At 44.1% G+C, this 25,475-nt stretch overlaps 3 protein-coding genes and 1 pseudogene across 6 annotated transcripts in view; 3 read left to right on the top strand and 1 right to left on the bottom strand.

The window, feature by feature from the left end:
* Nucleotides 1-835: 835 nt before the first annotated feature.
* The window catches only part of LOC115532271 (L-threonine dehydratase catabolic TdcB), a 59,976-nt gene continuing 35,336 nt past the window's right edge, over nucleotides 836-25,475 (bottom strand). Inside the window, exon 5 of one of the 4 annotated variants that reach the window (XM_030341939.1) lies at nucleotides 836-1,151. In XM_030341939.1, coding sequence (XP_030197799.1) covers nucleotides 1,089-1,151 — 63 coding nt within the window. In that variant the 3' untranslated portion in view covers nucleotides 836-1,088. Of the gene's footprint in view, nucleotides 1,152-3,692; nucleotides 3,828-9,641; nucleotides 9,839-25,475 lie in introns of those variants that run through there. The other 3 variants (XM_030341938.1, XM_030341941.1, XM_030341940.1) reach the window with 3 other exon arrangements.
* LOC115532276 (mitochondrial tRNA-specific 2-thiouridylase 1-like) lies at nucleotides 3,298-12,234 on the top strand (annotated as a pseudogene).
* Nucleotides 13,824-15,748, top strand: LOC115532268 (NXPE family member 3-like). The gene is made up of 2 exons (XM_030341934.1): nucleotides 13,824-13,952; nucleotides 14,058-15,748. Exon 2 carries the CDS (start codon nucleotides 14,349-14,351, stop codon nucleotides 14,931-14,933), a length of 585 nt encoding a protein of 194 aa, XP_030197794.1. The 5' UTR covers nucleotides 13,824-13,952; nucleotides 14,058-14,348; the 3' UTR covers nucleotides 14,934-15,748.
* On the top strand, nucleotides 16,864-23,952 carry LOC115532272 (NXPE family member 3-like). Its single transcript, XM_030341942.1, has 6 exons — nucleotides 16,864-17,068; nucleotides 19,748-19,926; nucleotides 21,463-22,235; nucleotides 22,317-22,387; nucleotides 22,493-22,711; nucleotides 22,812-23,952. Exons 2-6 carry the CDS (start codon nucleotides 19,777-19,779, stop codon nucleotides 23,366-23,368), a joined length of 1,770 nt encoding a protein of 589 aa, XP_030197802.1. The 5' UTR covers nucleotides 16,864-17,068; nucleotides 19,748-19,776; the 3' UTR covers nucleotides 23,369-23,952.

The raw sequence follows: 25,475 nt of genomic DNA on the forward strand, positions 1-25,475 counted from the left end.
AGCAGCTCCGGCGGGGGGAACTCAGCGGCAGCCCGGCAGCTCAGCTCCGGGAGTACAATCCCTTTCTCTGCCGGACTGCCGCCGAGCTCCCCCAACCGGAGCTGCCGGACTGCCGCCTAAGCTTCGGCGGCAGTCCGGAGGAGGAGACATGGAGGAGAAGGGATTGTACTCCCGGAGTCCGGCGGGGGTAGCTCGGCAGCAGTCCGGCAGCTCAGCTCCCGGAGTACAATCCCTTTCTGCTCCATGTCGCGGTTCAATATGGACTTCAGAGAGTCAAGGCCAAAGATCCTTTCCTCCAATTCTTCTCAACCATAGCCGAGATATCTCCAACTACGAGTCTTTACTTGTTGTGGAAGTACCAGAGACGTCAGAAGCAGTCTTTATTATTCATAATATCATCCAAGGCGCACATAGCTTTTGGCCGTGATGATATAATATTATATAAATATCCATATATAATATTATTATTATTATATTATATAGATATAGAGCTCCAGGAGTCCGCAAACGGCAACAATCCCTTCTCCTCCATGCTGTGGTTCAGTCTGACAGCTCAATTGGTCAATGGGCAGCAGCTCATTTGCATTAAAGTTACAGACACAAGAAACAGCGCATTCTGAAGTGGACTGAAACAGATGGGAATAGTGGTAGGCAAGATTTTTTTTCCTAAAAGCTATTTCCAGCAAACAGCTTCAAAAACATGCTTTCTGGAACTCAAATACTATGTTTATTTATTGGGAAAACACAATAATATGTCCCCTTTAATACATCAGAATATAAGCCTATTATATGGTTTATCAGATTAGAAACGGTTTATAAGCCTAATATGTGGTTTATTACATTATAAATGGTTTATTGCATTAGAAAATGGTTCATAAGCCTGATATGTGGTTTATTACATCATAAATGGGGTATTGCATTAGAAATGGTTCATAAGCCTGATACATCAGCTGTCTTTTTGAGTGGCCTACCTGTCTTCTGCATGTTCTCCAGTTTGATGTGTATGTTGCAGGGCACCGGGGGCGGAGGCAGGGAGGTCTGACACCAGCAGACCATGGGCGTGTGCACCACCCCCAGCGGGCTCCCCCTCACCGTGCCCGGGCCTCCATCAGCAGGCTCAGGGTGACGGAGTCAGCGGTCACATCCCCCATCTACCCATTCAGTCACAAACACAGAGCACACACTTTGTTGTATACAGGAAATGGGTTAACCTACACATGTTTGCGCACTAATTGTATGTACGTCCTTGCACTTAATAATAATAATAATATTACTAATAATTAATAATACTGGGAATTGTGTAGCATCTTATCCTAGCTATCTTTGTTGTATACGGGGAACGGGTCAACCAACAATTGTTAATTCTTGGCACTTGTTTGTTCGAACATCCTTACTAGAATGTAAATGTGATTCTATAGAGCAATGTGTTTTTGTTAATATTAATTTTTGCGATACGACAGTAGATTAATTCGGTTTTGAATAAATGCAGAAGATAGAGGTTTAATGACCCAAGGAACCCTCTGATACTGATTGAATTTGAACACTTTGTGATTTAAAAAAATAGTTTTTTTTACAGTCGTTGTGTAACTATTATAGATAAGCGAAGTTGTCGAAAATGAAAAGATCCACACACACCGTAGCGTTAATCTATCGGGAAAGGTAGTCTGACGTCAAGAAAGTAACGCCACCTGCGGGCGCAGCAGAGCGGGAAGATGACCTGTGTCTTGCGGAGAATGGCGTAAAATTATCGGATTTTACTTTTTTTTCTCGAAATGTGAGACTCATTTCAGTAACATTGATAGAATGACGAAGATTAATATGTTGACGATTACATAATACGAATGACTATGTTTAAAACAAAACAAATTTGGTTTTTGGTCCAGTGGAACTTTCAAGAAGATAACGGTTTAAGTGCTGACCCGCCATTCCCGTACAAGTTCGCGAAGATGTGTCAAACTTTTGTTTGGGGAATCACATGTATATCAGTGAGACATGTGTATCTACCAACCGTATTATGTATGCAGGTTATTGTTCGTTTTGTTTGGTTTCTGGCAGCTTCTCTACGTCCACTCAGGACAGTCCCGACTCTCTTCCAGCGCAGATTCACTGAGAATGGCAGAACTATGGAGGGGGGCTCGTTCCTCGTTCCCGGTCGGACTCATTGTAGGGGTGCACAGCTGTCATGTCGGCGCCCATCGGCAGCGCTTTAGTGCCCTGACTCCTGTGTTGTATAAGTTAAAATATCAATATTGGAGATATAACATTTGTAAATAATGGGTGTTATTAGACATGTGGTTTCTGCGATGTCCGGGGGCGTGGACAGCTCTGTAGCCGCCTCGCTCGCACGCTCGCACGCACGCACGCACACGCAAACACACACACACACACACACACACACACACACACACACACACACCAGGCCCCCAGGATAGGCTTATACTTCCGCAATCCACCCGTGCTCAGAGGCCAAGCCTGGTATTGCAGCTGTTTTAGCTGGGAGTGGACGGGGGTCCGTCATTTCATGTGGCCCAGAAGTAGATATCGCCGTCCACTCCAATACAAGTGGGGAACAGGATTGTGTCTCCGCAAAAAATGTCTGGATATCAATCAAAGGCTCATAATTATCTTTCTACCCTGTTAGTTTTTTCTTTTCATAACGCCTCCTCAAGCGTTTTATTAGCAGTTGATGTTGGGTGGGCAGCTGAAAGGAGCCGTACTGAAACAAACGGCTCCTTGCTATGGACCTATTTTGAAGTGCACGGCTCCATTAACTTCCGAATTAAATTAAATTCCGAATTAACTTCCATTAACTCAATGTGACAATGTGGTATTGGCATATATATTCCAGAATTTGGAAAAGGATATGGATATAGAGTGGGTGACTTTATCAGTATACTCAATCGAGATGGCCACAATAATAACCGCTCTTAGATGGGTTGTAGATACTAAGTTTTATAACAAATAATTCAATACGTGAAGATTTGGTGATAGAGGTAAAGCATCTTCTTTTAAATATTATAAGCCTTGGTTTAGTTATTCAGTTCTGTTGGATTCCAGCCCACCATGGAATATATGGCAATGAAATTGCTGATAAACTAGCTAAAAGATACTAACCTAATTAGAAGAATTTAACCTTAAGTATATATATTTTTTATTTTTATTTATTCATTTCTTTTGTTAGTTTGTTTTATTTTGTTTATTTTGTTTTGTGTTAGTTTGGTTTTTTCTTTGAATTTATTTGTATGATTTAAAGTATGATTTGCCAACGTCCTTGTCCTTGTCAACGTCCTTGTCACAAACTCCTGTGTAGTAGTCCAGTAGGTCGAGGTATATGGGGAAAAACTATGATCCGCCACTAAACTAGAAGAAGAAGATCTCTGCATCCGGTACGTCACGGACTAGGTCACGTGTCCTGGCCACATACCGCGGAAGCAAATCGCTCCTGTATGTTACCATGCGCCACTGAGCAGTTTGCATAGGAATGAATGGGCGGCCATTTTCCAGTCCGTGGTCCATCCTTTATTATGTCCATGACACACACACACACACACACACACACACACACACACACACACACACACACACACACACACACACACACACACACACACACACACACACACACACACCGATATTACGTTTGTCATTGGTATCGAAGAATACTTTGTCTTTGGTGTCTTCAGGTTATCATGTCAGTGGTGTGTTCATGAAGAACTGGGACTCTTTGGATGAGAAAGGCGTCTGCACGACAAGGACTGCGAGGACGCCTATCGGTCCTGTCAGGTCCTCGGCATCCCGTTCCATCAGGTCTCCTACGTCAAAGAGTACTGGAACGAAGTGTTTAGGTACTTAGGTCACCTTGGCAAATTCTTAAATCACACACAATGCATATTATGTTGTCTTTTATGTTTTTTTAACGCGTTGTAAATGTGTATCTCATTTCACGGCCAGTGATCTGCTGAGCGAATACGAGAAGGGCCGGACCCCAAACCCCGACATTCTGTGCAACAAGCACATCAAGTTCAAGCATTTTTGCAAACATGCTCTTAAAGGTTGTATAGGTGATTTGCTTTTTTGGCCATTTTTGCAAAATTACTTGAAATCCTTATCATAACCCGCTTACAGCCACTGAGTTAGAAGTACTGACATGAAAATTAAAAAAGTCAATCATCTGTGGAACGGGCAGGGCTCGAAAAACTCCAGCCAATCATTTCCATTGCCACCGAGTTGCATTGGACAGTAAGTACGTCAATCAAACGGTCGTACTGCACTCCCCCTCCCCCGCGCCCCGCGCGCGACCCCTTCGTGCAGTACTCGTGACCCAGAGCTCGTGACCCAGAGCAAGCTCCTGTTTGTTGTTATCCTGCGGTAGCTACTGGAACTAGTTAATCCACATTTGGACCTAGCAGTAGAAGACAATTTCCATGGCAGACAAGACGCCACCATCCCCACCACCACCACCACCACCAGCAAAGAGAAGGAAAACTCTTTTTCAGAGAGTAATTGATAATAAAAACGCTGAAAGAGAAAAACTGAAATCAAGAATAATCCTAGGCGCTGCATTCGAACGTTGGCGGCAACTGAAGGACGAGAAGGGTCTAAAAACCGATGCTTGTGTGGCGGTTGACCTAGTTTAAAAGTTTATACCGTTTATACTCGGTAATACCGGTGTGGAGACGAGTGTATTACTCGGTGTAATCGGTGACTCGGTGTAAATGTCCACACCGCGGCAACCCTAGTGAAAACCAGGACTTCCAATACAATTATATGAAACAAACATACATTTTCTAAAAATAGTAATGATTTATGTGACCGTTTAATGTTTATAACATCTGGTCCAACCATTGCAGCGAGAACGTATTCTCAGCAGGGGGTGCTGGGAAAAAAAAAAACTCAGCCTGCACTAGACTCGCAACTCGTTACATTGATAAAAAAAAGATGTATAGCAGCGCAGCTCAATTACACCAGTGCATGCGCGGACAGTTGAAAATCGATCGTTCACATCCAGCTGCTCACAGAACAAGTTTAGCGCACCACCGCTACCCTCACACTTTTTCATATAACCTTTTTTCAGCACTAGGTCATATGAGCATTAAATAAATGCTGCGTCTCAAAATGCCTTGGACAGCAGCGAGGATGACTCGCTTTGCCACGGGCCGAAACAGTTCGGAGCGACCACAGCCAGAGCGAACACAGCGGGGCAGAGGAGTGTCAGGAATAGTCTTTGGTGTACACATCAGTACGGCCTATTTGCACTACTGTTTAGTGGCAATGCAGTGTTTTATTCGATGCCTTTTTATTATCGTATATTATTTCAATGAATACAATTTATTTATTCATAAAAAACGGATCTGGTCTTCAAATCTTTTTTCCAAATATAGGTCGTCTTACAATGGGGTTTGTGTTTATATTCGGACCAATACGGTACAGCGGGCGCTCACATGACGTTAAGCATTTCCTGGTGCATAATCTGACGCTTCAGAACCTAAAATCCCGTTTCTCCCCCTTGACACGACAACACATAACCGGCGTTTTCAGAAATCTCCACTTTGGCCGGAGTTTTTAGAAATGATCGTTTTCTGTGATAAGACAGGGCCTCGGACAGGGGGTGTTGCAGCACCCCCAGCACTCCTACTTCCCGCGGTACTGGGTGCAACTTACAGCTGAATGTAGTGCCATGTTGTTAAACGAAAACCTACGCTAGCCTGGCTCGCTCTCGCGCATCTCTGTTCGCGCTCGTGCATGATTGCGCGTCCAGGTACTTGGAATGGGTGGAGTCAGAGTCAGCGTTGAAGGAGAGGGGGTAGGACCATTTGAGTTGTGTATTTTCAAAATCTGCTGGCGTTTCGCAAATCACCTACCCAACCTTTAACACTTTAGGTAGGTGTCAAATATGTGCGTTTTATATGATCAACTTATCAGATGATCTTTTCATCTGAAAGTCTGCACCATGTACCTATTCAATGTTCAGCTCCTGAGACGATACATTAGTCGGTATGCAGTTTGATCATAAGGTACATTTCACATTTATTTAAAAACTGTCTTAAAGTCCTTAATCCTTTGTATTTAAACAAAGTACTTAAGGGATACTTTAGTGTGGTGTATCGTTTGTTTAGATGATGACGCCATGGCAACGGGTCACTACGCCAGGACGTCCCAAGAGGACGAGGAAGTGTTCCGGCAGAAGAACGTAGCTCCACTCACCGGCCGCTTCAAGGACCGCTTCGAGGTCCGCAACCGTACGTCTCCGCCCATCACCTCCGCCCACACCATGACATCATCATCATCATCATCGGGCTGCACCCATGACATCATCTCAACCTGTCCCTCTACACCAGGGGTCACCAACCTTTTTTAACCTGAGAGCTACTTCATGGGCACTGAGTCATACGAAGGGCACCCAGTTCTATACACTCTTCTAAAATAACAAATTTGATCAGTTTGCCTTTAGTTATATATTACTATTAATTATTAATGATACTCATCTATGTGAAGACATGTTAATTAATTAAGTCATGTTAATGATTTCTCATAATAATTACCAACAATGACTTAAAAAAGGTGGGAAAGAGTTGTTCAAGAATGAGTAGTTCTATTTTTAGAACAGGCCTGCGGGCGCCTCATGTGGTCCTTGCGGGCGCCATGGTGCCCGCAAGGACCCGCGGGCACTGTGTGGGTGACCCCTGCTCTACGCTCACAATGACATCACCATGACATCATTCTCAGCCCTTTCGTTCTACACTAATAATGAGATCATCTCTACGTCTCCTCTACCAGCGGTGAGGTTACACCAGGGTGCCGACCCCTTTAAAGACCAGACCTTCTTCCTCAGCCAGATCTCCCAGGAGGCCCTGCGGCACACTATGTTCCCGCTGGCCGGACTCACCAAGGACTTTGTGAAAAAGATGGCGGCTCAGGCGGGGCTTCACCACGTGCTGACAAAGAAAGAGGTGACGACAAACATGGCCGACTGACGTAGAAAACTCAGTCAAAAGTGAACTGATAGTGGACCAATGAATAGATTCAGGATTATAAAACATCTAAGCTTTAAGCCTGGATAAATGTTTACGGCATCAGCGTTGGCAGGGCTCACGTTATAAAAAATATTTATATTGATAAACGATACAAGACAATCCTGTTTATTCAAGAAGAGAGAGCAACTATTCAGAATCGAGTAGATACTTCTGAGAACGTTAAAAACCATGAACACCGACACAAAATATGGTATAGGAACGGAACTGTTGTGGACCATACACTGGGCTCACTGTCTAAACAGCGGTCTAGGCGGACATATGGAGGTTCTGAGTTTGACTCCCAATATCCACAACCCAACTGCACCCCTACCTGCCTAAATAAATTACGTGTGTCTGAAAGACGGTCAGTCATCGTGGATGACAGCGTGAAGGTGCTTGTAAAATATGATGAACTGTTTGCTGTTTGTTTCCAGAGCATGGGAATCTGCTTCATTGGCGAGAGGAACTTTGAAGACTTTATCCTGGAGGTGAGGAAGTAGAATATACCATATGAGTGAATGATACACATACCATTATAGGACTTAATAATTACTCCCATTGTAGGGCCTAATGATATGCAAGACATTATATATAGTTGCCCTATATTCTTTGTCTGTTTTTTATTTATTTTATTTTGAATTCCTGTTACTATCTGGTAGTGTCCACTGTGACACCCTCTAACTTCTTAACCTCTACAAATATTCATTATAATGTCGCAACCCGGCTCTAGGGTTGGACAGCAAAGGGAGCACAACACATGACTGAACTTAGTGTCGGGCAGACACTGTACGATATTTTCAATTGTTTGACTCAGCACCAGCTCAAACTGTACGACTAAATCGCAGGGTTAAAGAGTTTGCAGCTCGTGATTCATGTTCTCACACTATTAGGCACGATGCGCTGATGCGGCTTGCTTTACCCTCACGAGGGGCGACCCGAATTTCAAACCGTTTTGTTTTTCTTGCGACCATACGATCGCTGTTCGGGAGTTGGTCGTGAGTTGTTCCCGCTTCTCGTTACCCCATGTATACTGCACCGTGCACGACACACGACTAAGCCGAAACTCGGCCTGGACCCAGAAATAGTCGGACAAGTGAAAAATCGGCGCAAAGTGGGCCAAAAATGTGTGTGTGTGTCTGTGTGTGTTCCTCCCAGTACCTGGAGCCCCAGCCAGGAGACCTGGGGCCGTATTCACAAAGCATTTTATCTTACCGCTAGGAGTGCTCCTAACTCGCGCTAAAACATTTTACGTAGGAGTTTTTTCTTAAAAGTTATTCACAAAGCCGCTGAGACCTACTCTTACTAAGGATAAATCACAAAGAGTGAACTAAGAGTGACGCGCCGTTGCTATGGATTACGTAAATTCTCGTGCACGAGTTTAGAAGTGGTCAGTTCAGTGATTGGTTGTTCAGACGAGCCCACTGAATCACCGAAAAACAGGAAGTAGCCTAGGCTAGAAATGAATTCCTATTAAGTAGTTATAGTGCAGTTAGCAGAATACACGCATGATGACAATTTTGTGCAGACCACGATAATGACGTTGTAGCCTGCACGTTCAAGAGAGAGAGAAAGCAAACAATAGAAATACGTTAAATCTAAAAGAAAATAAATGTTACGAACTACCCAAGTGTTGACTGATTTGTGCCAAGGTGTTTACCTAAAATGTGTTTTCAAAGTGATCCCTAAATGCCTGTCCACTCGGTTCCACACGGCCAAATTCCTTGTAATGTTGATCGCCATCATCATCATCATCATCATCATCATCATCATCATCATCATCATCATCATCATCGTCTGGCTGTGGAATGTTCCTCCGCTTGCAAAGGTTGTGTAGAATGGCACATACAGTGATTACTGTGCTTGCCCTCTCTGGGGTGAGGCGTATTTCGCCGTGGAGGACATGAAACCGACGTTTCATCTGCCCAATTCCTCTCTCCACAACATTTCGTGTATGTTTGTGTGCTCGCAAAGAGCCAATACGATGTGTTTTACGCATAGGACTAATCTGCGTAATCACTTACATGTTACACTTTAACTGTGCTCCCGGTTGTGGATTAAGGTAGGGTGTCTAGAGCCACGTCTTGCATGGATAGTCACTGTCACCCAGCAAGTGACACCCAACTGGTACATCTCAAAAAGCTGCCTCAGACCGCTCACCATTAAAATGCGCGAATCATGGGTAGCTGAAGATCCAGGCCACTTTGCAACAACATCCAGTAGGCTATGTTAAAATTTGCATCAAAAACAACCTTGTTGATGGAATGCACTTTCTTCCTATTGACGAAAACGTCCTCGTCTTTTGATGGCGCAATTATTTTTATTTTTTATAAGTTATATCTTTTTTTTATAACTTATAATTTTTATAACATTTTATTTCGGGACTAATCGGATTATTCCTGTTAGTCGGGGATGTTATTGCATCGCGCATTAACTCCACAATAAGTTGAATACCCTAACATTTCGTCTCGCAGGCATTTTAAGATTCTTTGTGAATAGGTCTTACTGAGTTAGGAGTCCTCTTGAGGACTTTTAAGCTCTCCTAGACTTAGGTGCTACTTTTAGTCCTAAAATACTTTGTGAAATGCTCTCAGTGAAAAAAGTTAGGAGTCCTAAATTTAAGAGTGACACGCCCATTATTTTTAGGAGTTACTCCTAAATTCGCCAGTTAGGACCTACTTTTAGCCCTAAGATCCTTTGTGAATACGGCCCCTGGTGTCTGTGGAGGACGGGACCGTCATGGGTCGCCACAGATGTGAGTTCCCCCCTCAGTCACACCTTTGCTCCAGGTGCCTACTGTCCCAGAAACGTCCTCGCCTCGCATGTATCTGAATGAAATAATAAATACATATACAGTATAGTGCAATATAGCTCTATTTATATATCTATGTATCTATTTATCTTTATATAGAGATGGATGGATCTACAGATCTAGATGGGATCTATAGCTCTAGATAAAGATATATCTATATCAATAGATATATCTTGATCTATATTTAGAGATATATATACACAGTTAGTTTATAACGTGTGTGTGTGTGTGTGTGTGTGTGTGTGTGTGTGTGTGTGTGTGTGTGTGTGTGTCTCCAGGCTGGTTTACCCTGACCCTGGGTCAGAGGGCCCGGATAGGGGGGCTGAAGGACCCCTGGTTCGTCGTGGACAAGGACGTCACAACCGGAGAAGTTTTTGTGGTGAGAAAGTGAAAAAGGGGTTTTATGTTGTAATATTTACCTTCTCTCTGTTATTGTGTTTCTATACTGAGCAGAGCAGTTGTGACAGAGGATACAGAGTATATACCGATACAACATCTGGCATTGTAACTACTAGTGGCACTTGTTCTTTTTGAAAGTTTCTCTTAAGATGGCACCAATACTCGATTCCCTTACTACTGTTTCTGTAATTAATATTACAATGATTATACATATAGCATATATAATAATAAAATCCATGCCATACCAAGCATCCATATTTCCATGTTTTTCTGACTTGGTTGCTCGAACGCACTTAGGTCAGAGATGACGTGTTTCCCATTCCGACTATTCACCTCTGACCGTTAACGAATGCAACATAAGACCATATTGTTTGTGATGCTCTTTGCCTGTGTAGTAAATGTCGCCGATACCGGCTTCTTCATTTTATGCAGTATCGGAGGAATTTCCGATACTGGTATCGGTATCAGAACAACTCTAGGAAACTCCAGGTCAAGCCGGTAAAATCCGTTCCTTGTTTTCAGGCTCCAAGCCTGAGATCCAACTAATGGAATCCAGTTGTTGGAACCAAAACCTGGCAGGATCTTTCGTGCAACTACAGAAGTTTTTTTGCTAATCTTTTTGGTGTACATTAATATTCTTCTCAGGTGCTCCATGATCTCTTACACATTTGCGCAATGTGTGACGGAGTTGGCCTGGGGGTCATACGGCCACGAGTCACATGTATCACCATGATGTCATCGTTATGTCATAGGGTCCGACAACCAACCACCCGGCTCTGTTTCGGGACACGCTGCAAACGGGCCGTTTCCATTGGATAACGGTAGACCCGCCTCTTGTGCTCGTCAAGACCCAGATGATGGACTGTCACTTCCGCTTCATCCACCAGATGCCTCTGAGTAAGAGCTGCCTCTGGGCCTGCCTGCTGATGAACGTATGAATGAGCGTATTGAACCTAGGAATGCATGCATGAATTAACGGATGAATGAATGGATGAATGACGTAGGAATGCATGCATGATCGAACGGAGTAATGCATGCATGAATGAACGTATGAATGAGCGTATAATTGAACGGAGGACTGCATGCATGAATAAACGGATTAATGAATGGATGAAAAAACGGATGAATGAACGTATGAATGCATGCATGATTGAACGTGTGAATGAATGTATGATTGAACCTAGGAATGCATGCATGAATGAACATACGTATGAACGAATGCAAGCATGAATGAACGTATGAATGATGGTATGAATGAACGTATGAATGCATGCGCTGCAGCCTCTTGGCAGGGTTGGGCAGCTGAAAACGGTGGGAACTAGGCCCCCCAAATGCCTAAGTCGTCCTTTCCTTCTGGTTGTTCTCCAGCTCCCTGCACTGTCACTCTCAACATGGACGGATCGCTGTGGATCACACTCTCCCAACCCATCAGAGCAATCACACCTGGACAGGTACACACACACACACACCCACACACACACACACACACACACACACACACACACACACACACACACACACACACACACACACACACACACCCCTCTCTCCTCTGGAGAGGTAACAGCCAAACCCCCTCTTCCTCCCCCCCCCCACCTTCCTTCCAGTTTGCGGTTCTCTACCGCGGTGGTGAGTGTCTGGGCAGCGGGAGGATCCTGCGACTCGGCCCGAGCCAACACACCCTGCAGCTGGGCAGGGAGCGCATGGCGGCGGCAGCCTCTCTGGTTGGACCCCGGCCCGGACCCCCGGATCAGGCTAGCTGAGAGAGGCTATGCTGGGAGCAGGCACAGCCGTGCCACGGCTATGCTACGGCTACGCCACGGTTACCTGACACTGCGGTAGACAACCGGCGTCGTATGACTCCATCTGACTTCCTACTGTGTTCAGAGACAATATTCAACAGAAATACACAAACGGAAAAGAAACAACTGTTTTTGTGTCTGTTTTTTTTAAATTGTCCAAAAGGTTACAAAATGTATATGATGTAAATATAAAGTGGTCTCCTGAACGCTTTGTAATTGTGTGGTTTCTAATGGCCTGAAACAGACTTTATTCACCACCAGGGGGAGCTCTGCTACTGTTTTCCTTCACTGACCAGCGGCGCTCTCAGCCGTTTGATGTCCACAGATGGAAACAGCAAACACATCTAACACACATCACACAACCCGCTGTTTAACTTTCCACTCGCTTTTCTTTTTTAATGGTGTGTAAATTATTCATGTCTTTACGTTTTAAAACATAAAAACACAACGTTTACATAAGATGAAGCGACGTGAAGTGACATGATACTGGTGGTGATGTTTTATTTTTTATATTTCTGAATTTGGTAATTTCATTGATTTATATATTCCAACAAACCCGTTTCCAACAAACCCGTGATGAATAAAGTAGAACTTGAACTAACTAACTGAAAACTTAAAAGTGAAATACCTCTCAGAACAATCAAGTGAATAAACAACCCCCAACAGTTTTCATTTTAATCGATAATCACCCAACAAGTGTCCCAGGACTCTCATGAGGACCCAGCGGGGGGGGGGGGGGGGGGGGGGGGGGGGCCTTATTTTATTTCTCCTTACCAGATTGACCTATAAATACTTTCATAATATCAATCTCTAAAATCAGACGCATCTTTTTCACCCTGGTCTTCTGCTCTAAAACTCTTTGCTTTTTCCCACAATTTCATAGATAAGCCAAACGTCCACATTCTCAACCCATTTTGCCTAAATTACCATTTTGTTATTGTATAACTACTATACGGCTATTAATAGGTGGATACCATTAACAGTGCAAATTTTCAGTTCTGTGCTCTTTTAAGAAAGCCCTTAATTCTCTTGTGAAATGTGTGCTGGGAGTTTTCTTGATGTTGTGTGATTATCAATAGACATTTTCACCATGTGAATGAGGCTTCATGCAGTTCAGGAATGTCAGTGGCTCAATAGGTTAATGCCTTGTACTGGTGATCCTTAGGTTGAGAGTTTGAATCCTGATTAGAGCATTATGAACAAGCTGAACATGACATTCTGTCATTGACACTCATTTAAGAAACACAACATTGAAAAGCACCTGAAATTCATCAGGCAATCAACATCCCGACTCATTCGTTTCCAAAAATCTGACTGCCAAGACACTGGCAGTATGGCTTTAGGGGAACTTCTGCATTAACCATTTTTCGTTCATAATTAACTCTGTCATATTTATATTCCTTCCGTTAGTGTTCTTGACTACAAAGGTTTTATTTCCCCAGAATTTCAACGATTTTTCAGGTATATGCTTTTAAGAAAGCCCTTAATTCACTTGAGAAATGTGTCCTTGGAGGTTTCTGGATGTTGTATGATTATAAATAGACATTTTGATCTTGTGAATGAGGCTGCAGTTCAGGTTTATCAGTGGCTCAATAGGATAATACCGTGTACAGGTGATCCTTAGGTTGAGAGTTCAAATCCCGATTATAGCATGCTGAACATGACATTCGGCCATTGCTTTGCAGCTCACCTGAAAGCCGAGGCACAGTATTGCATTAAGTGGAACATCTTTATAAACATCTTTCCTTCATAATTATGTCATATTGAAATATCTTTCATTAGTGTGTTCTTGGCTTTTAATTTTGCTCGGACCCTGTTAATCACCGCTTGCGGTTACATTTTTTTTTATTACTCACAGCCGTGTAAACATCAAGGTTGTAATCCATGCGTCAGGACCTGATCGGATAGACGTGCTTCCAAGGAAGATAGGTACACAATCATTGCTACGCTTATTGGAGGAGGTTGCTTATGTGGTGGTGGTGCCCACTTGTATGCATTTCATCTTGTGACATTTGTGTCATTCTCATATCCCAGATAACCCAGAGTTAGAAAACCGCAGCATCAAACCAGGGCCGGTCAAGTACAATCCTTCTGGGTATTACTACAAAGGCTCCTGGAGGTCATTCGATGGAACACCTGTTCGCCAGTTTGACGCCAAATCGATCACCCAGTGCCTGACTGGCAAGATGATCAACATGTATGGAGGCTCCACGATGAGGCAGTGGTTTGAGTACCTCAGATCGTTTGTACCAGGTGAGCACCGACACCCTTCTCTCTGTGCCAACGATTCTGTGGCCATTCCTCATGTCCCATTGATCATTTCCAATGTCCGCGTTCATTCGGTCTCTCCTACAAACCAAAGAGTTCAACCTTCGCAGCCCAGCGCAGGCGGGGCCCTTCATGGCGGTGGACTGTAAACACAACATCCTGTTGAAGTACCGCTGTCACGGCCCGCCCCTCGGCTTCTCCACCATCAGCGCCAGCGAGCTCCGCTACGTGGCCAACGAGCTGGACCGCTTGCCTGGAGACCCCAACACCGTGGTGGCCCTCAGCCTCTGGGCCCACTTCAGCCCCTTCCCCGTGGAGGTCTACATACGCCGCATGCGGCACATCCGCCGGGCGCTTGAACGGCTCCTGGCCTGGGGCCCCGGCACCCTGGTGGTCTTCCGCTCGGCAAATTTAAGGGCCCCGGACAAGGAGATTAGCCTGAACCACAGCGACTGGTTCTCGCTGCAGCTCGACAGGGTTCTCAGGAACATGTTCATGGGCCTGGCTGTTGTGTTTGTGGACGCCTGGGAGATGACCTTAGCCCATAATAGCGCCCACAATATCCACCCGCCCCCGGACATCATCAAGAACATGATCAGTCTCATCCTGACTCAGGTGTGTCCTGCAGAGAAGAAGAGCTAGTGGCAAAGAAAGAAGGAAAGTTGGAAGAGGCGTGCCGTCCAAGTGCTTGCAACATCGTTGGGTTATCCTGATTCTCTTGACATGAACAAGTTACTTGTTACTCTTACTTTTTACAAAGGGGTATTTTTTTTTGATAGGAGGAGCTTTGCATAAAGAGGCCTTTATGTAAAGCCCCTTGTACTGGATTCCAATAGACTTGATTGTGGAGCAACTAGGCCTGCCTCTACCAATCAACTCATCCCCCTTATCAGTTCCCATCAAAGGGAGGCCTTGCCCAACCGTTAAAAACGGCCCCTGAGCTTGCTTTCGAGTCTAGAGGGGACTATGGTGTTAAATTCTGAACTATAATCCACAAACACCTTCTTCACACAGGAGTTCCTCTTGTCAAGGTGATTTCTGTTTTCCTGAACTGTTATTGATAGTTTAAACTGATAATACCCTCTCTGATGAGAGGGCCTGCCAAGTCAGAAGTTTGTTTTCGTACACTCGTCCGCGATCTGTCCACTTGTTTTTTCTGAAAAAGCGCCTCTTGGGGCGGTATTAGTCAGAAGTGCTATGTAAAATGGTCAATAAAATTCAAAAATAATAATAAGTTCATATGTTTAAGCAGGAAAACCGGCATACATAGGTAAACAACCATGCTGTCAACATCAGTAGAAATATTGGGTTGAAAAATATGTGTTAAATAGAGCTGAGATAAAGGAGATCTCAGAAAAATGGGGGACGGAATAGCTAATCAGGCACAATATGGCCAAAAGAGGGAACGTTCGATTCAGTACTGTGTGGGGAGATGGAAGTAATGATAAAAAACTACAAGCATGAGAAAAAAGGAAAGAAGGCCCTAGTGAAAAGGGAAAGAGATAGTATAGTATTGCCATTGTTCAGAAAAGATGGAGAGCTATGGAGGCAGAGAGAAAAGACAGCAAGGGAAATGGTTAGTGGGGTTGGTAAAGAGGTAGAATCACCACATTGCAAGGCAAATCCACCACCCTACAACACAGGTTTATCAGAAGAAGGAAACAGCAGGGATCCTGAACCACTGAGAGGGACGACAGCATCCGGTCACATGGATTGGTAAGTAGTCGCAGAGCCAGCGGTCCAGCGGGGACCACCTTCCATTCCGATATAGCCCCAGCCTGACACTGACATCTAATTATCGGAGTGGCGGGACTTCAATTGTTTTCAAACGTCCCACCACTCCGACAATTTCTGTATCCATTGTCAGAGTTGAGGTACTTTACTTTTTTTCAAATGTCCCGCCACTCCGACATGAGGTCATTAATATAAATGTCATTACTATTATCATTGTACTTAAATTAATTAATGTGACTATTTCTTAGTTTCATGCGCTTTAGTGTCCTACACTGACATTCGCCATTGGGGATAGTCGACCCTCATTCGCTGTGGATCTTTGGCACAAGTCATAGGCCCTTCACCAGTCTCTCCCAAAACCCCCACTGACCCAAATCACGCTTGGACGTTTCGATTCTGTTTCTAAATGTTGGGACTGATGGACACTGAACTCTGGGGGTTATTTGAACATTCATTGTGAAGTGGTTTACTGTAAAAGGAGCGTCGGAAATCCCACCTGTCTTTGCGCACAGAGGCCATTAATTAAGGGAATGCTGAGAGAATGCTGGATAGTCGAGAAAAAGAAGACTAAATATGCAAAGATGTTATGTGCAATCTAAAAACTGCATGCAGGTCTCTGGCATGTAAAATAAGACTACTATTCTGTTGATCGATCAATTTTACCTGACCGGCTGTTCTGATCATCTCCGAGGTCCGGGACTATTGTTTAATAGTCTATGCTTTACGGATTTGCCTTCTATGGGCAAAAACTGACATTCAATAAGCTCCAATGCGACTGCATGAATAAGTCCCCAACGGAGAGCGGCACACCTGGTATGTGTTGAAGGGTGAGGTCGACGAGGTGAAGTGGAGTAGGCGTGTTGATGCACACGCCTACTTAATCCTCCTGATGAATGTCGGATATCCAGTACAACTACTATAAGAACACGTAAGGCAGAGCGAGACGACAAAGAAGGAGGAAAGGAAGAAGAACGCAAGTGGCCGGCTCCCTCCAGCAGCAGATCAGCATCTGATTATTTTTTTCTTCTTCATGTAAGACTAAGGTAATCTCTATTTGATTTTATACTGTTATTGAAATATAAATACATCCAGTCTCCAAAGTCTCCTTCTACTGTGCTTAACCAACCTTGTTGAAAACATACCAAAAGAACGATCTATAAATAAGTAGTCTGGCTGAACGGAAGTGGACAGCGTCTATTGCCTAGACGCTGTTGTCGGATTTGGCCGCGACTCCTCCCCTTCCGGTTGCTGGCATTTCCCCCTGCACTATTTTGAATGGACACCGCTGCCGTTTCCCGGGCTTAGCCCCGCCCTAGACGATTGTGATTGGTTTAAAGAAATAAAAACAGGCCCGCCCAGTTTCCCAACGGATAGACGGCTCGAGGTAGCGTGGTTCCAGACCATTCTACTTGCTGTAGCTTGGTCTGGCTTTGCAAGACTAATAAATAAGTAATAGACCTGGGGCTGTATTCACAAAGCATTTTATCTTACCGCTAGGAGTGCTTCTAACTCGGGCTAAAACATTTTACGTCAGAGTTCTTTCATAAAAGCCGCTGAGACCTACTCTTACTAATGATGAATCACAAAGAGTGAACTAAGAGTGACGCACCGTTGCTATGGATTACGTCAATTCTCGTGCACGAGTTTAGAAGCAGTCAATTTGATGATTGGTTGTTCAGAAGAGCCCACTAAATCACAGAAAAACAAGAAAATAGCCTAGGCTAGAAATGAATTCCTATTAAGTAGTTATAGTGCAGTTAGCAGAATACACGCATGATGACAAGTTTGTGCAGACTAATGACGTTGTAGCCTGCACGTTCAAGAGAGAGAGAGAAAGCAAACAATGAAAATACGTACAATTGAAAAATTGAAAGAAAATAAATGTTATGAACTACACAAATGTGTGTTCACTGATTTGTGCCAGGGTGTTTACCTAAAATGTGTATTCAAAAAGTGATCCCTAAATCCCAGTCCACTCGGTTCCACACGGCCAAATTCATTGTCATGTTAATCGCCATCATAATCATCATCGTGGTCATCGTCCTCTTCATCGTTGTCATCATCATCATTATCGTCTGGCTGTAGAATGTCCCTCCGCTTGCAGAGGTTGTGTAGAATGCACATACAGTGATGACTGTGCTTGCCCTCTCTGGGGTGAGGCGTATTTAGCCGTAGAGGACATGAAACCGACGTTTCATCTGCCCAATTCCTCTCTCCACAACATTTCGTGTATGTTTGTGTGGTCTAACATATATGGAGGAAAACAGTAAACAATAATAAATATGGATTTGACAAATAAAAGGCGTCAAAGAGCCAATACGATGCGTTACACGCATAGGACTAAGCGTAATCTGCGCAATCACTTACATGTTATACTTTAACTGTGCTCCCGGTTGTGGATTGAGGTAGGGTGTCAAGAGCCACGTCTTGCAGGGATAGCCACTGTCACCCAGCAAGTGACACCCAACTCCTACATGGTGCCTCTCAAACAGCTAACTCAGACCGCTCTCCATTTAAATGCGCGAATCATGGGTAGCTCCAGGCCACTTTGCAACAACATCCAGTAGGCTATGTTAAAATTTGCATCAAAAACTACCTGCGTGTTGATGGAATGCACCTTCTTCCTATTGACAAACACTATTTTTACGTGCGTCTCGTCAATAGCACCGACAACACCTGGCATACCTGCAACTGCCATGAAGTTGGCTTTGATCCTCCTGTGTAATTGTTGAATGTCCAAAGGAAACCGGATAAACTGTTGGATGATAAGTGGTCTAGAGTGCGCGTTGATACTTTGGTTTATGGCACGGCTGAGTGATGGTTGCGATATTCCTAAATCGTCGGCATTGCAAAGTTGCATTTTCCCTGTTGCTAAATAACGTAGTGTTGCCAAACATTTTATTTCGGGACTAATCTGATTTTTCCTGTTTGTCGGGGATGTTATTGCATCCCGCACTAACTCCACAACAAGTTTAATACCCTCACGATTTAGCCTATATCTCTTCATTAACACAGTCTTCCATTGTCTCCAGCCATTTTACAATTCTTTGTGAATAGGTCTTACAGAGTTAGGAGTCCTCTTGAGGACTTTTAAGACTTTTAAACTCCTACACTTGGGTGCTACTTTTAGGCCTAAAATGCTTTGTGAATTGCTCTTAGTGAAAAAAGTTAGGAGTCCTAAATTTAAGAGTGACACGCCCATTATTTTTAGGAGATACTCCTAATCTCGCCAGTTAGGAACTACTTCCTTTGTGAATACGGTCCCTGATCTTTACAATCAGGATGAAACTTAACACTGAATTGTGCACAAAATAGTAATACTACGAAAGAGACCGAGGGGGGTAAGGGCTCTCAACCTGAAATAATATAATGGGTCGGGCTCATAACTGGGGGGTTTGTTTACCAGTGACAGAAATCCAAGGGGAGGGCAAGAGTTATATTGCTTTCATAGAAATTCTTGGATCACAAAACAATCCACTACTTCACACAAAAACTCAAACATGGCAAATGCATTGAATATGATATTAAAATAACATTAAGATTATGAATTTGTCAATGCTACTCAACAAAAGAAAATTGGTCACAGAGCTCGGTTGAACGTACCAATATTCAAATGATTCCCAACCTGAATTTGAACGTAAAATGTCGTGCTAATGGGCCCTGATGTCATTGACAGGTAACAAAACCATCTAGCAGCACTGTTTATTTGGTCACATAAACAGGCTCTGACCCTACAACCATCACAACCACCATGTTGACCGATAAACAAGAAGCGGCAGCTAACCCTGGGCAACCGAAGGGGGACCCCGTGAGACCACGTCTGTCCAGGCTTGCCCTCATCTTCTTTCTCCTCGCACTCTCTGGTCTCAGCTTCCTGTTGCGCAACATTCTCACTCTGGAGGTTAGTGTTGCATTGGTCATATTGGTTGTGTTACCAAGTGACATTTAGCTTAAAACCACAACTCCCTAGTGAATCAGTGGGCTTTTAGGTCGAATAATCCAATTTGCTGTCCTTCATTATGTTTGTACTGCAACTTGCTGCTGGCCCTACTGAATATGCATACAAAATACACCTTAATAAAAGCCATTCTTTTAATTTATAGCACTTTTTATGGCACTCAAAGCGTTATGCAGAGTAGGCCTGACACTTTTGAGAAAAATTAAGTTGGAACGGATATCGAACCATAACCTTGGAAATAGGCTATCAACTAATCAATATGAAATGCCACTATCCACAACAAGAAAATTGGCTATGCAATCAGCGAAAAAGAAAACTGAATTAGAACTTCACAGCGCAAAAATAACGTGCCAACTAAACAGGAGGCAGCAGCAAGAGTAACGCCTATAATGTCGCAATAAATTAATTACTCTATTTTGTTAGCTAGGAAAACCAGTCTATCAACAATGATTGGATCAGGTGCGGCTCTCTCTTTGTTAACAATGTTATCTGCCGTGGAGCGCACAGACATGCCTGTCTAGGGTGACCAGATCAGAATCAGATCAGAATCAGAAATACTTTATTGATCCCCGGGGGGAAATTGTTGTTCCATTGTTGTTCCAGGTGCTCCATACAATATAAATATAAATACCCTACAAGCTAACTAAAGATTATAAATAACTAAATAAATAAATAAATTACAATAAAATAAAAATTAAACTAAGAAGTGGACATCTCTTAGTATAGTGGGTTATATTTACAATTCGATATTTACATTGCAAATAGCAATGAAAATTAAGAGTGAAAGAATAAATTATAGTTTGTTTATAGATTAAATTATAAATTATAAACAAATTATAGATGACAAGACTATTAACTATTAATTAAGTCTATTAAGACTTAATTAATAGTTAATACAGGTAATATTACCACTTGTAGTTTTGCGTTGTATTCCATAAGAATAGACTATACTAATTCAGAGTAATAAGAGGGAATGACTGTTCTTGTGCTACTGGCCCTCTACAGGGCCCCAATGGTGCCTTGGTTATTATCATTGTTACTCATATCCAATAACGGCTTTATTTACAGTAATTAGACAGTAATTAGGAGGTTATATTTGGTGAAATCTTAATTAATGTAGTTAGGGTAAAAGGTATTTTTACCCTAAAGGTATTAATATGTGTCTAATAATGACTAATAAAGGGCCAGTATGTTACTAATGGGTAAGCACCTAGTTAATGGTGAATATGTGTATCTTAATATAAAGTGCTACCATAAATCTTGAAATCAAATAGGGAACTAAACAGGCTTTCCAACGGAATGAGATTTATTGCTAAAAAGCATTAGTACCACAGAGAAATAATCGACTAAACACAAATTTCCTTACTTTTGTGCTGAGTTTATATATATATATTGTTTTGTGCCTTAGTTATCAAGACAACTACCCAATGCCACAGTCAGCCTCACTTTAAACCGGACCTCCCTTCTCGCCCTCCTCAGAACCTGAGCTACAACACCGCGTCTATGCTTTTTCAGCCCCAGAACAGCATCCACCCTGCCTTAGCCCAGAAGGGACCCCGCCCTCCGTACAAGAACCACACCATCTGCAGCCACCTGGAGCCCACCCCCGACGAAGCCCTGGAGGACCGCGCCCTCCTCGATGCCATCGCCTGGCCCAAGCCCCCCGCCCCCACGTCCCTCAACCAGACCAGTGACCCCGTCCACAGCCTGTTCACCATTTTGCCCTCCAAGGGCGGGAGAGAGCGGTGTGTGGGGGACCAGCTTGAGGCCCTGGTCCAGATGCAGGACTTCCAGGGCCGTCCCAAGCGCTACGGGGGGGACTTCCTGGTGGCACGGCTGCACTCCCCGGAGCTGGGGGCAGGAGTGGCGGGCACGGTGGCGGACCACCTCAACGGCTCCTACTCTGCGCTGTTCCCCCTGCTGTGGGAGGGTCCGGCCCAGGTGACGATCACCATGGTGCACTCCAGCGAGGCGGTGGCCGTGCTGCAGCGGCTCCGGGAGCAGCGGTCCGACCGCTTCTTCTTCCAGAGTCTGTTTCGCTCGGGCAAGCTGTCTGAGACCTCCGTGTGCAACATGTGCCTGCCGCACAATCGGCCGCAGGAGCCGCTGTGCAACTACACAGACCTCCACACCGGAGAGCCCTGGTACTGCTTGAAGCCCAAGCGGCTGAGCTGTGGCACCAGGATCAACCATTTCAAGGGAGGCTACAAGAAGGACCTCGTCACCCACAAAGAAGCGCTGCTCTTTCAGAGGTCAGGCGCTGAACCCTGCTTTATCCTTAATTTATAACTTTGGGAATGTTCTTTAACCTTGTTTATTTTTATTACTCACAGCCGTGTTAACATCAAGGTTGTCATCCATGCGTCAGGACCTGATCGGATAGATGTGCTTCCAAAGAAGATAGGTACACAATCATTGCTACGCTTAATGGAGGAGGTTGCTTATGTGGTGGTGGTGCCCACTTGTATGTATTTCATCTTGTGACACTTGTTTCATTCTCATATCCTAGATGACCAAGCATTAAAAAACCGTAGCATCGAACCAGGGCCGGTCAAGTACAATCCTGCTGGGTATTACTACAAAGGCTCCTGGAGGTCATTCGATGGAACACCTGTTCGCCAGTTTGACGCCAAATTGATCACCCAGTGCCTGACTAGCAAGATGATCAACATGTACGGAGACTCCACGATGAGGCAGTGGTTTGAGTACCTCACAGCGTTTGTACCAGGTGAGCACCGACACCCTTCTCTCTGTGCCAACGATTCTGTGGCCATTCCTCATGTCCTATTGACCATTTCCAATGTGCTCGTTCATTCTGTCTCTCCTACAAACCAAAGAGTTCAACCTGCGCAGCCCATCAAAGGTAGGGCCCTTCATGGCGGTGGACGGTAAACACAACATCCTGTTGAAGTACCGCTGTCACGGCCCGCCCATCGGCTTCTCAACCGTCAGAGCCAGCGAGCTCCGCTATGTGGCCAACGAGCTGGACCGCTTGCCTGGAGGCCCCAACACCGTGGTGGTCCTCAGCCTCTGGGCCCACTTCAGCCCCTTCCCCGTGGAGGTCTACATACGCCGCATGCGGCACATCCGCCGGGCGCTTGAACGGCTCCTGGCCCGGGGCCCCGGCACCCTGGTGGTCATCCGCTCGGCTAACTTAAGGGCCCTGGACAAGGAGATGAGCCTGAACCACAGCGACTGGTTCTCGCTGCAGCTCGACAGGATTCTCAGGAACATGTTCATGGGCCTGGCTGTTGTGTTTGTGGACGCCTGGGAGATGACCCTAGCCCATCATAGCCCCCACAATATCCACCCGCACCCGGACATCATCAAGAACATGATCAGTCTCATCCTGACTCAGGTGTGTCCTGCAAAGAAGAAGAGCTAGTGGCAAAGAAAGAAGGAAAGTTGGAAGAGGCGTGCCGTCCTAGTGCTTGCAACATCGTTGGGTTATCCTGATTCTCTTGCCATCAACAAGTTACTTGTTACTCTTACTTTTTACAAAGGGGTATTTTTTTTTATACGAGGAGCTTTGCTTTATGTAAAGCCCCATGTGCTGGATTCAAATAGACCTGATTGTGGAGCAGGTAGGCGTTGAGCACCATCCTTAAGGATGCCTACAGGTAGGCTCAGGACATTGGAGATCGAACGCAGTATCATCGACACCCTCGCCACTATTATTCTTCACCCCAGTTGACAAACCGATTTGAGTCATCATGTGAAGGTGCCATTCCATTATCCACTTTCATCATCATCCTGCCTCTACCAATTAGCTCATCCACATTATGAGTTCCCAGCAAGGGGAGGCCTTGCCCAACCGTTAAAAACGGTTTTCTTGGATCGCTGTCTCCCTTTGGTCTGCCGATGATAACCGGGCTTGTGTTTTGAATTGCTAGATCTTTAATACATACAAATACATATATATTTATATATTAGAGCTGCCAGTTAAACGCGTTATTAACGGCGTTAACGCAAACCAATTTTAACGGAGTTAATTTTTGTAACGCGCGATTAACGCAAATTATTATTTAAAAAATAACTTTTTTTTGGCCTCAAAACATAGAAGAAGTAGCCTGACTACTATGTTCAAGGCATATCTTTTTATGCTCATCGTTAAATTGCATTATAGGCTTTGTCTTTGTACCGTCCTGTTTTGATCAGTATATGCCAATGTTGTTATCAATAACAAAAACATTTGCACAAGGCAAGCCGATGCACTTCTCCATGTTGATAAGAGCATTTAAATGAGAAAAATGAATAGGACGAAGAATTCAAGGGATATTTAGCATAGAAAAAAAAAAAAAGATTAATCGTGAGTTAACTATGGCATTAATGAGATTAATCGTGATTAAATATTTTAATCGCTTGACAGCCCTAATATCTCTCTCCCTCTCCCTCTCCCTCTATCTATATCTATATCCCTCTCTCCCTACCTGTGTCTATAGTGAACCGTTTCTTCCTGTTAGCCTGATCCTTTTGTCATTGCTTTGCTGCCACCTTGCGGACAGGTAAGACCGGACCTCTATATTTGAAACATGTAGTGCTGTTCTTTCTGTTTGAAAACATAGGTAAGGAGTGTCGTTGCCAACTGTACTTTTGGATTAGTTTAGGTTGGAGAAGGTAACTCCACGTATGGTCTACATAGCAGCTTTGCCTTCCTTTTTAGCTGTTTTGTATGGTTCTTTTCTTTGGCAATACACGAGTTCCAAGACCCTGTTGCATGTCTTGTGGTGTCGTACTTGTTTTGCATTTTATGTTCACCTGGGGCCCGTTTCAGAAAGCAGGTTTAGTGAAAACTCTGAGTTAGTTAACCCTGAGATGAGGGAAACTCTTGTTTTTCAGTTTAAAAAGCCAGTTCAGCTTTACTCTGAGTCAGTTACCCTGGTAACATACTCCGTGAACCTAACCTGCTCGCTGGCAGGTTTTCTTCAACTAACCCCGAGTTTCTCCTGCTCTTAAGTTGAAGCCTGCAGACTGAAGGCAGTGGCAGACATGGAGTGTCCTTTTATTGAAGAGCCAGTTGATGTCGAGGCGCAGATACTTGGATGTTTTATCATTCCCTGATGAGTAGCTACCTGTTTGAGCGTTTCCGTTTCTCTGCATCATCAATAATTAATATAAACAATATTCTCAGCCCTCACATCGCTCACATGACACATCGTGGACACGCTCAGTTCCGAGCAAATTCTTTGTATTGCACTTCGTTTTTTTGCCAACGGCAGTTTTTTGTATAACGTCGGTGATGCAGAGCATGTGTCCAAGGAAACTGTCTGTCGGGCTCCCTTTAATCTGACACTTGCACTGAAACGGCTACTATGCACGTTTGTAGTGTTCCCAAGTCACAGACCCACCAGACTTCTCAAAGAAGAGTTCCACAGAATTGCAGGTATCAGTCTAAGCAGTAATTCATTCATGTCATAAAGCTTTGAGACTTGAAGCACTAATCAGTCAATTTGATATATTTTAGGGTTTCCAGGTGTGATTGGCTGCATAGA

Source organism: Gadus morhua, chromosome 19 (genome assembly GCF_902167405.1).
Source record: "Gadus morhua chromosome 19, gadMor3.0, whole genome shotgun sequence".
Taxonomy (NCBI): Eukaryota; Metazoa; Chordata; class Actinopteri; order Gadiformes; family Gadidae; genus Gadus; species Gadus morhua.

Excerpts from the sequence above, each read along its gene's own strand:
- LOC115532268 (XM_030341934.1), top strand. The coding sequence starts at position 14,349 with ATGTCCGCGTTCATTCGGTCTCTCCTACAAACCAAAGAGTTCAACCTT.
- LOC115532272 (XM_030341942.1), top strand. The coding sequence starts at position 19,777 with ATGTTGACCGATAAACAAGAAGCGGCAGCTAACCCTGGGCAACCGAAG. Across the intron at positions 22,388-22,492 it reads TGTGCTTCCAAAGAAGATAG|ATGACCAAGCATTAAAAAAC; the intron begins GTACACAATCAT and ends CTCATATCCTAG. Across the intron at positions 22,712-22,811 it reads CCTCACAGCGTTTGTACCAG|AAACCAAAGAGTTCAACCTG; the intron begins GTGAGCACCGAC and ends TGTCTCTCCTAC.